Below are 12539 nucleotides of genomic sequence, written 5' to 3'. Positions count from 1 at the left end.
CGCATTGGCTATGTAAGCGATGGATAACATTTCTTACAATGCCAATGCTATGGGCGTCGGTGACCACTTACCATTAGGTGGCTCATATGCTCGTCCGCCTTCTATATTGTAAATAAAGCTCCGTGAGACGAACGTCTTCAGAGTGTCTTCGGTGACAGCTAACTGAGCAAAAGATGCTACAGTTCAAAAGTGCTATTCTTTAAGAAATCACTTCGTATTTCACTCGTGAAATGTTGGAAACAGACTTAGGATGATATGCAATTCTGATACATAAATTATCTAAGCATTATAATTATTATAGTCATTATCGCATATTACCTCCCCGTATTTCACGACTGTGTTTGAATCGATCGAATCACATAAGCTCTACAGGCATATATGAGCTAACACAGGATTAATTATTTCATCACAGTTAGGTGGGACTATAATCCGACACGATAGGAAAGTGATAAGGCAGAAGACCAAAGGCGAGCACATTGATATACTATACTTTTTGATGGGAATGTTTTAGAGTTATATATTACTGATTTGGTATACTTAAATATAACATTTATTTACATTAAAGCGTTAAATTTCCCCTTTGAATCCGAATTCGCAATTCCGATTTTATGTCCTAAAAATGGACCAGCCGTCCTGTCACCAATTGAGGCAATAAGACGGAGTCTAATATTATTAATGAAAGTTTTTGCACTATTACTCCAAGATCCAAGCGTTTCAACTGCAAACGGAACAAAAATATAATTTGGAATAAGAGACAAATATGTAACGTTTGCTTCAGCATTATATTAGTTGTATTGTTTTTTTCACTACCATCATATAGTAACGTCATATTGTTAAAATATCCGTAGTACATTGGTCTATCCATGAGATTTTTTAAGGTTCGATGGGCTTACCCGCCGCGAGCTGTTTTTTTTGCGATTTGCATTTCAGTGCTACGATGTGCCTGACTTACACTGGCTCGCTCACGCGTCTAACCGAAACAAAATCATACTTAGTATTGCTATTGATTGGTATACCTACCTTAACGTTAAGGTGTGCTATATCTACCTTAAGGGACTTTTCTTAATTTACTTTGTGATAAGCCTTATCACAAGTAAATTAAAAAAAGATTTGAAAAAAGAGGTATTGAAATACATGACAGCCATTAGCTAGCATTATATAAAAAGTCTATCGCATTGTGCACGTCAACGCAAAGGTATGACTTGTATGGTGATGTCATTACACCTTAGATGGTTCTAGTTAACATAAACAATGAGGTACTTTGTAATTACATGCGCTTTTGTCATATAATGTATACGTTGTAATTTATTATACATATGTATATGTATAATACATGTATGTATATAAAAAAATGTTAAATAAGAACCGAGATGGTCTAATAGCTGGAACGCGTGAATCTTAACCAAAGATTTTGGGTCCAACCCATTTCATAAGGTTAATGTGCTTAATAAAATTTGTCTTTATTCACCTCATCCTCAGGAAAATCAAAATTGGAAAACTATTTAAATTTAAACTCAAAAAAGCTTACTCCACATTTGAACGAAACCGCAGAATCATATAAAATATAAATATTATTTTAAAAACCCATATTTAGCATAAAAATACCGTTTAATCAACGGATGTAATTACCACGCTTGGATCTAATATCAATTACCGAAAATAAAAATATGTTAATACCGCACTCCATAAAGCGCTCTTCCGCTAAAATCTTATATTATATATATTTATTATTTACGTATTTACTTGACCTGAATCAAGTTAGATCCGAGAATTAATATATATACTACATACTCTTGTACGTTTTTGTAGACGATTTGAAAATAGTATTTGGTTTAACGCTTATTATTAGGGGCATTTTTGAAAGAAGGGCAATACATTTAAGATCTATTGCAGGTTTTGGAGGACAGATTATTGTAATACATATCTATTTTAGTATTTATTATAAAATATAGAAAGACTGTAAAGGTCCCACCGCTGGCCATTGCCTCTTTTCTCTTAAAGGTAAACATGTTGAGCTTAATCCATCACGCTGCTCTCAACCATGTTTCCTCGCGTTTTCGTTTACCGTCGAGCTCGATATTAATTATAAACCTCTTAAGTACATGAAAACTGAGAAGTTCTTACCCGGAATGGAACTCGCTTGATTTGTTTAAGAATAACATGTTGTAGGCAGAGCGCTATTTCGGCTCAGTGTTCATAAAGAAAGGTTAATCAAATTATATCCTTCAAAATTTCTGAGCAAAATATAAAAAATATTAACACTAAAATCAATTGGTCAAACAATTTAAAAAAAGTTTAAATTAAAAACAGAAAAGTTTAAAGAGTTTAAATTAACGACTCCTATAAATAAATTTCAGATTTTTTTTTTTCTTATTTGACCATTGAAAATGTGCTTCTGATTTCAAATTATTAATTATGCAGCTTAAACTAGAAAAATAATTTTCACTAGAAGTACAATACAAATGGTATTGCTTACAGCAACAGAGAAATATCCTATAACACGCAAAACACACTTCTCGCATAAAAATAGAAATAAACTGCCAATTATAATTCCAGTTTAGGTATACAATTAGTTATTATTAATTATTTTAGAATTTACGTATTGTATTGTAGCCTGTTTTTCACGTAATAGAACTTTGAAGAGAAAGTTTGGTACTTATTCCATCACGTGGTTCCAATGCTGGCTAGTGAAAACACATCGCAGTTTTGCATCCGACAAGTTTCCTTTCCTTTACCGAGATTTACCACGTGATAAATGTTATAAGCATACAATTTGTCTTTTATTGTGAGTTACTGTATAGTTAAACTCGCTTAAATATAAATATACGTTATAAGTAATAAATATGGATAAAAAAAGTATTTATCGCTGATAAATCTATCCATGCGGTACTTATTTGAATGGTAAAATATTAAGTTATAAACAATACCGCGTTAAAAGCTAGTGTTAATCTCAAGCAATAAAGCGCTACGTAAAGCGAACTTGAAACATTATTTACGACTGTGTATTGTTCATTGAGTTCGAATTTGATTGCCAATATGTGTCAACTGCCGGAAACTCATTGATAGGTTTAACGTCAGAAATAGTAGGTTTGATACCCGGAGTAAATTGCGCGGTCATTAATGCCGTCCGGTCTGGCTTGCACTTAATTACTATTTTCGGAGTACTAGAGACTTGATTTGTGAATTGATTTTTTCGCGGAGAAGAGGTTTCCCTAAGTTTATCAGATTTTATATTTTATAAATAACCTATACGAACGGCGGCGACAATTGTTTGCACACAAAAAAAACCTGCCTGCTTGTCTAGTGGGTATCATATGAGCCTGAAAATTGTTAGTTCCCGCGTTAAAGCCATCTTTTACAGTTTTCTGACATCCTCAGTAGCAGGTCGGTATTTCAAAATTTACAGTGCGCTCCCGTGCCTTAAAATGCCATTAAGTGCTGCCACTGAAATCTCATCGTTCATTTTTCCCATCAGATTATTTAAGTTAAATATAATGAGTGTTTGCGAACATATTTAATTTAGGACTTGAAGTTGCTGCGTGATGACTCAACCGACTCTCCACGTTTTGCATCCGTATACAGTAACAGCCTGTAAATGTCCCACTGCTGGGCTAAGGCCTCCTCTCCCTTTTTTGAGGAGAAGGTTTGGAGCTTATTCCACCACGCTGCTCCAGTGCGGGTTGGTAGAATACACATGTGGCAGAATTTCGATGAAATTAGACACATGCAGGTTTCCTCACGATGTTTTCCTTCACCGAAAAGCACGAGATGAATTATAAACAGAAATTAAGCACATGTAAATTCAGAGGTGCTCGCCCGGGTTTGAACCCACGTTCATCCGTATAGCAGTTAAGATATACATGCATACTTCCACGTTTGCCTAGATACAGATCAAGATGTACAAAGATTGCACCAATCAAATTCTGTTTTTCAAAATTTCAATTTACTTCCAAAGTATATTCTGTGACTTCATCGTCATTTGTGCCAATAGTGCGTTGTCAGGAAATCCAGACCGCATCTCCTTGATCTTATGAATTTATTTTACGTCACTTCAAGAATGCTTCTTTTCAATTAATTTCGATAGAATGTCTGTTATTGTGGGAGTCGAGAGGAAAAGTTCCGAGAATACCGGATTGTTCATTCAATGCCATGACGTTTCCTATTATTTGATTTGTGCATTACGAAATGGATACCGGCCGACTTAGATCAAAAATCCCGGAATCATTGGAAATTATTTTTATATATTTTGAATATATCTTTTATTTCAATGGTTAAAGTGTTACAATGTTACTGTTATAATTTTATTATAAGAATAGATTAAATCTTCTCTAGCAAGTTGATAAGCATATATTGCAGGCGGTTGGAAGTCGCCAGCGGGCATCAAATGTAAACGTCGCAGAACAGGTTAATTTTCAATATAAATAAAATCGTAGACTACAGCTCGAATTATAGTTTTCTACTGTAAAAATTGTGTAAAACAGTAAACCGAAATTGAAAAAAGAATTAAATTCAAAGTGCCCACGGTGCCGTTTCCTAGTTTCAGTTTTCGTATTATTTACACAGCTAGATCAATCAATCGCCAGACGGAATAATTATTTCAGAAAAAAAATCTACACTTTTATTTTTTTTACTTTCACACGCAGTTTTCTGTCCAGAATCATAACACTTCGTTATGTTTTTTATCTTCTTGGGTATATCTATCCCATATTTTATGGTGATAATTGACTTTCAGAGAACGCACTTAGTTAAGTAATTACTGTAACTAAAAATTATACGAGCTTTTGTCCGCGCCTTCGCTTTCGGTACCACGTCACATATTCTACCACCAAACAGCACAACTTAGTATTGTTGTGTTCTGGATTGAATGACAAGTGAACCAGTGCATCTAGAGGCAAAATTGATCTTTGATGCCAATTATACCGGCAGTGGTGACACTTACCATCCGGTTGGCTGCCGTTTTGGCTACCTTATATAGAAAAACTTATACGGTAATGGTGTGCAATAATTGATATTTATTACTGGCCAAATCAGAATCGGAATATTTCGGGATAAGACACCACAGTGATATACATTCGGATAGTTAGCCATTATTTATTATATTACATTATTTATTATTACTAAAGATATATATCTCGTATTACGTTCTGTCATTTCGTCTATTGTGTGTCGATTCTGTTTGGCTATCAGTCGAGTTCATTTAAGAAAACGCATGTTCGTCGTCATCGCTAACAAACCAACAATAGCCAGATTGGAACTAAATGATAGAACAGCTAAGTTATATAATACACACATATAAGTAAGCAGTAACTGTAAAACGGACCGTTTAGATTTAGTTTCTTATCATGACATATTATATACATGTGTAGCTAGTTTTTTTTTTTTTTTTATAGGATAAGAAGGCGGACGAGCATATGGGCCACCTGATGGTAAGTAGTCACCACCGCCCATAGGCATTGGCATTGTAAAAAATGTTAACCATCGCTTACATCACCAATGCGCCACCAACCTTGGAAACTAAGATGCTATGTCCTTTGTGCCTGTAATTACATTGGCTCACTCACTCTTCAAACCGGAACACAACAATACCAAGTACTGCTGTTTTGCGAGTACGAGCTTGCACACAGCTCTATCACCAGTAAAAATAATATAAAGTGTAAATAGCTTATCCGTAAGTAAAATGATCGTGAATTTTAACCGATGATCGTGGGTTCAAACCCGGACAAGCACCACTGAATTTTCATGTGCTTAATTTGTTATTATAATTCATCTCGTGCTATACGGTGAAGGAAAACATCGTGAGGAAACCTGCATGTGTCTAATTTCACTGAAGTTCTGCCACATGTGTATTCCAATATGCATTGGAGCAGCGTGATGGAATAAGCCCCAAACCTTCGACTCAAAAGGGAGAAGAGGCCTTAGCCCAGCAGTGAGACATTAACCGGCTGTAACGGTACGGTTACGGTTTTATTATACAAATAAAGACCAATATGAAAAACAGTGCCCAATTGTAGTATGTATTATTTGATTTTATTATTAACATTTTCGAGGTGTATACAGCGTTGTTAGCCGAACAACGCTGTATAGCCCGGAATGTCTCTCGCACCGCCAGTTAATCGTATAAAAATGCTGATAGTATTCATCGCTTGTTTGTAATTGAGCATTCCATAACATCAGGTCTTTTATGTTGCATAAAATTAATCTGGTTCCAAATTAACTGCCCGTATTATAAATATATGAGGTCACGTCAATAAACATGTTTTTTCATGCAGTTCAGATTTCACGCGTTCTTACTACTGGGCCATCTCGGCTTTTTTATAATGAAACATATATATGAAATATTATTTTGCCTAGTAAAGCATTTAAAATTATAATCATCTTTTCAAATGTTTATTTATTATTGTCAAGTAATAATCTAAGAAAATAAAGAATGCTTAAGTTATTTTAATGAATAATTATTATCATTATTTACGTGACTATTGACTTGTATACAATTTGGCCCGTAATGTTCACTAATATAATTATTAAATCAATTGCTTAAAAATATTTTTTTATGTAAAAAAATATGATTGAGGTACTTGAATTTCATATTAATTATTTATAGTACCAGTAGTTCGTATAAAGATATTTTTTGTATTTCATTTGTGTAGACAGACGCTTATGGGCCGCCTGATAGTGGTCACCGCCACGCACAGAAATTTGAACTGTACGAAATATTACCTATCCCTTACTCATTATGTCTGTTGTGCGTTTATTTACAATGGCTCACATAACTTTCAAACCTGAGTACAACAATAAGTATTGTATAAGAATATGTAAAAAGCGAGTGAATTGCACTAAATCTAAGAAGTAATGTAAGACGAAAAAATTATCCAAAACTTTGCCGAAAGTTGTCTATAAAATGCAAACTTATTATTTGAAATACAAATTTAAAATAAATAAATACTCAAGCAACCGCATGCATGTGCATTGCGCATCATCGATAAGTATTAAGCCACCGAAAACTTATTCCTTAACTACCAATATTTATCTCTTTAAAACCGTTTTAAAGAGATAAATATTGGTAGTAGAACACTGAATAAACCGTCTGTTTATTCAGTGTTCTTCCTTCAATCCAGTAATTTTGAACTATTCAGGTACTTGTACGAAATCCGATACGGTTATTAAGCGATATTGATCTAACTAAACTAACAGACTAACATAAAAACCAATATTGTAAGATAAAAGCAATCGTTTAAAATTTACTGTTTCACAATTTGTATTTTCAATTAAATTACTTTTAACATCCTCATAGCTTTTATATTCGCTTTTATTAGCCCCTGGAGATAGCACGACGAAACAAGCAAATATATTAAATATTTCACATTTCAATACAGCTCTAGAATTTCAGATTTCAATTAGCTCGTCCTTAAGTTAGAAGTACTTGTTGCAAGCGATATCACATCTCTCTGTACTGTCAAAGGAATCACATAATAGAATATATGTTCTCTACCGGATGAAAATTTACGGAACTCGGGAGACTTAAAAATGAAATTTACATCAAAACTATTTGTGAATAATAAAAAATCTAATCATAAATCGATTCCTAGATTCTTAACTGCAGAAATGACCTGCTCTTCTGACACAAAAAGAGATTCTAAGTAAATCGGTACGCGTTAGCGTCTATTAAGAGTTCTTAAATTCGACGGTAATATATTGATCGTAAAATATAACCGCGGGCTAAAGCTAGTGGAACATAATTAGACGCTTACTTTATTTGTAACACGATCCGTTATTGGCTCTAGTTACTTGGCTGCCGGCTGCACGAGATTTCCGACCCTATATTAGGTTTACACTTGGCATATAAAGCGCTTATGAAATGATTAAAACGTTAATCCATAAAACGATTTCGGCGAATAATAAATTAAATTAAACGTGTGTTCGTGTACTTTATGTATGTGTGTATGTAGGTATCCAGGTAGCCAGTGGTTTCGTTAGCTTAGAGTTGGATCTAAATTCTCTCCTATCTAGACCTAAAGTTGTACAGGAGGCTTTTTATGCTTTGCTACTCATGTTGCTTAAAATAATGTATCCTTATAAATTGCATCTATAACTGAAATCTTTGAGGATTACTAAAAAAAACAAAAAACTAAACTCGTATTAATGCAACATCATAATCTTACTTAAGAAATGGGGTTGCGATATTTATTCCACTAAAACATTTGTTTGAGTTTTTGACTTTAAGCAATAAGTACGTCTTTGAACGCAATTATTTAATGTATATTTTCTTAGAAACTTAACTTATATTGTTTTAGTAATTGTTGTAAAAAAATGATATTAAAATATAAATATAGACTTTAGTGTCATACTTATTGCAATATGAGATAAGACTCCTCGAATCGATCAATAAATTATAGATCCATTAGAAATATGTTTTGTAGAAATCCTAGCTTACCTAACACACATTCAAAAAACACTATTATTAAATATTTATAAAAAAGCCGAGATGGCCCAGTGGTAAGAACGCGTGAATCTTAACCGATGATAGTGGGTTCATTTTCATGTGCTTAATTTGTGATTATAATTCATCTCGTGCTTTACGGTGAAGGAAAACATCGTGAGGAAACCTGCATGTGTCTAATTTCACTGAAATCTACCACATATGTATTCCACCAACCCGCATTGGAGCAGCGTGGTGGAATAAGCTCCAATACCTTCTCCTCAAAAAGAGGAGAGGAGGCCTTTAGCCCAGCAGTGGGACATTCACAGGCTGTTACGGTAAATATTTACCATTAAGCTTGGTTTTTATCGTGTGTACAAAATGTTAAGCCATAAACTGTAATGTATATTCACTAATATATGAATATAAAATAAATAGTTTACATAAAATATTTATAAAAAACATTAAATGAACTTTGGTTTAACTAAAATTCGTGACTACAATTCAGGAACATTGTTATTTAACTCGTAAACCTATCCATGAGAAAAGTTACCTAAGCATGTTGTAGTTTAACACCGCTGGGTTTGGCCTTCTCGCCTAACGAGGTGCGGATTTTGAGCTTACACCATCACATTGTTCCATTGCGAGTTAGATGGACCCATATGGCACAATTTCATTCGACACATACGCGAGATGAATTATAAAAATTAGCACATGTTAAATCAACAGCGCTCGGATTTGGACATTCAATGTTCGGTCAAGGTTCACGTGCTTCTTCCGCAAGGCAGTCTCTCTATCCACAACTCTCTCTCTCTCTAACAAAATAACATGCGAGATTCAAATTATTAATAAAATTAATTAATAATCAAAAGTAAAAAAAACAACAAAAGATAAAGAAATACATGTATATCAATATAAAATGTATAATATGAACTGTATTTATACAGTTTATTTTAATAAAAGATAGATATTCAATCATTAAAATTCTTAATAGTAAAAATTGCTAAGACATACCTGTATGAGGTAGGCTGATAGTACACATGTTGTTGTTCGCTAAACTGTACGAGGGCTCATCTTTTGGTTTCAACGGCTCATGCGTTGACACGGCGTGAATAGACAGCTCCTGTTTGAAGATTAAATATGATTGTAAATATAATTTTAAAATAATTAATCAAAATCTATAGAAATATAATACAATACTTTTTTTTTGGACATAAAAAATTTAAATAATTATTTAAAACATAATATGATGGACGATATTTTCATGGTCTTAACTAAACTAAAATGATGAATCAGATCGTGACCAGGTCAACATTATCGAAGCGTCTGGCCTAAAAGTTATATAAAAAAGGTACGATCACGCTTAAAACGTTCAAAGAATTAATATGATGTAATCCCTGCACTTTTGTAGCTAAGTGAAAAATTCAATTAAAAATGTACGGTGCCCTTAGTTGCAAAATTACTTAACACAGAAAGTTAATTAAAATGGAAACACAGAATCCGTAAAATAAACGAAACTCATATTGATTTTTTAAATAAACATGACTATAGAGTGCAGATAATAGGAGATCTATTATTTGTTATTAACAAATCATTGGAGTGAGAGAAAGACGTAGCTATTTTTTTAAGTCAATCAATCAACAAAATGTTCCTCATTTTGTTATTTTGAATGTTCATTTTACAGGATTATATGAAACTTATCCGTAATTACATTTTTCATTAGTTATAAGCAAAATAAAATTTGCTTTTTTCGTTGTCACAACGGTCTGCTTACAACGTTTTACCCGAGCGAGTACGCGATATATTCCAATTTAAAATAGAAAAAATCTTTTGTCAGATATTTAATTAGAAAATTAGAATATTTTATGTTTCGTATTTGTAAAATTTAATACTTTTTTCTTTCAGCGTGTGCCTTTTTTCATCTTGTTGTAATGGAGTTTACTTTATACGTGTAACTTAATTGCGAATTTTATTGGACTATGTTTTATATTTTTAGTTTTAACTTCTAAGAATAATTGTTCAGTTTTGTTTTCCTCTTTAAAAGTAAATTAATAATTAAATACTAAGCTACATCCGCTCCGGAATGTAGATACTACGAAAAGAACCAGCAAAGGAATCACCAGTTATTCTTATCCAACACTTATACTACATAGTTATGCTAATTAAATATACAATTATATTTTCAAATTCTGCCTGATAATTCACAATTACTAACTCTACGCTGTTTTATCATCTTTATTATCTTATTATACTTTTTTATAAAATCCGTATGCGGACTGGCAAACGGCACTTACCTAGTGGTAATGTGCTGAACATTAGACATTGGCGCTTTACGAAGTATTAACCAACTCTACAACGCCAATGCACCACCAACCTTGGAAACTAAAATATTATGTTTCTTTTGCGTGGAACACCTTTATACTGGAACACAATGATACTAAGTATTAACGTTTCATACCATCGATGTTTTAAAATCACGATAAAAAAATCGATTGCATTAAACGCTAAACAGATGATTCGAAAATTTCTAGAAAACAAATGGTGAGAGGTGAATTTTAAAAACAAATTGTAAAAAAATAATATTCATGCTAAAAAGTTCAAAAAACCTAAATTAGTTAAATTCTCGTAGGCTTCCTTTCACAGGAAGTATAATGGACTAATTTCCGCCCTCATGGCGGAGGTGTACCTACTATCCTACTTCCTCTTCTATACCCCTGAAAACGTGTATGCAAAAAATCAATCTGATCAGTTTAGATTTTCTTTTATGTGGTTAAGAATTAAGACCCGTAAGCGTAACAAGCGTTATAAAAAAACTCACTTTCGCGATTACAATATTAGTGAGGATTACGTTCATAAGCTTTTAAAATCGTACTTCACCCACATGGTGACATAATAATTTTTTAAACTATGAATGAATATGATAACCATTAAATATAAATAATATCTTTCTCTCTCTTTATTGAATTTCCATTTTCAAAATATTTATTTCATATACGTATCGTTAATTAAGGATTTTTCTAACAAAAGAACAGTTTCATTACCGTGCATACCAAAAAATATTGAAGTCTATTCTTATATATATATATATATTTTATATTGGGACGGTATGCGCGATTACTATACGTCAGTTCCTTGGAAGGAACGTTGCTTCTGTGGGAATGACCCGACAGCTAGTGCCGCTGCTGTTGCTGATGAGATCATGTTAGGAATGGAATACTACATTCCTTGCTCAGATCTCATAAATAGGGGTACGCGTAACCGTTGGTTCACTCGTGAATGTGCCGACGCTGTGTCATCTAAGCAGGCGGCATATCGCGCGTGGATCAACGGCTGCATTAGCGGGGCATCTAACATTGACTCACTGAAAGCAAACTACAATAAAAATTCCAAGTCCTGTAGGAAGGCATACACGAGAGCGGATGCACAGCGCATTGTACAGATTGGTCATGACCTTATTTCGCATCCTAGGGGCTCCCGTAGCTTCTGGCGTCTGACCAAGTCTGTGCAAAACAATTTCTGCCAACCTTCGCTGCCACCGCTCAGAAATCCGGACGGATCGCTAGCTCACAGTCTGCAGGAGAAAGCCGACCTCCTGGCTAAACTCTTTGCCGACAACTCTGTGATCGATGATTGTAGTGCGCAGACACCAACAATACCTTCATGTGGCCACACGATGCCTGACATCAAAATCAGGCAACGTGATGTGCGTGCGGAGCTGCAATCACTCGATATACGGAAAGCTAGCGGTCCCGATGGAATACCAGCCATTGTGCTGAAGAAGTGCGCGGCGGAGCTGTCTCCTGTGTTAACGCGCCTGTTCCAACTTTCTCTCTCTTCGGGATGTGTGCCGTAGGCTTGGAGAAGAGCTAATGTGCAAGCGGTTCCCAAAAAAGGGGATCGGTCTGACCCGGCAAATTATCGGCCAATAGCTATCACCTCAGTACTTTGTAAGGTGATGGAACGGATTTTAAACAACCAACTGATCCATTACCTAGAAGATCACTGTCTAATTAATGATCGTCAGTACGGGTTTCGACCAAAACGGTCCACAGGTGATCTTCTAGCGTACGTAACGCACCTCTGGGGTGAAGCTATCGACAAGCATTGACAAGACTGTCAACCT

At 34.2% G+C, this 12539-nt stretch overlaps 1 protein-coding gene across 3 annotated transcripts in view; it reads right to left on the bottom strand.

The window, feature by feature from the left end:
- LOC126780499 (forkhead box protein L2-like) overlaps window positions 1-12539 on the bottom strand; it is a 109017-nt gene that overhangs the window by 56386 nt on the left and 40092 nt on the right. For all 3 annotated transcript variants that reach the window (XM_050505052.1, XM_050505053.1, XM_050505051.1), the window contains exon 3: window positions 9431-9539. In XM_050505052.1, the coding sequence (XP_050361009.1) occupies window positions 9431-9539 (109 nt within the window). The remainder of the gene's footprint in view (window positions 1-9430; window positions 9540-12539) is intronic.

This window comes from Nymphalis io, chromosome Z (genome assembly GCF_905147045.1).
Source record: "Nymphalis io chromosome Z, ilAglIoxx1.1, whole genome shotgun sequence".
Taxonomy (NCBI): domain Eukaryota; kingdom Metazoa; phylum Arthropoda; class Insecta; order Lepidoptera; family Nymphalidae; genus Nymphalis; species Nymphalis io.
The sequence above is the reverse complement of the archived record's forward strand: the minus strand, read 5'-3'. Positions and strand labels throughout refer to the sequence as shown.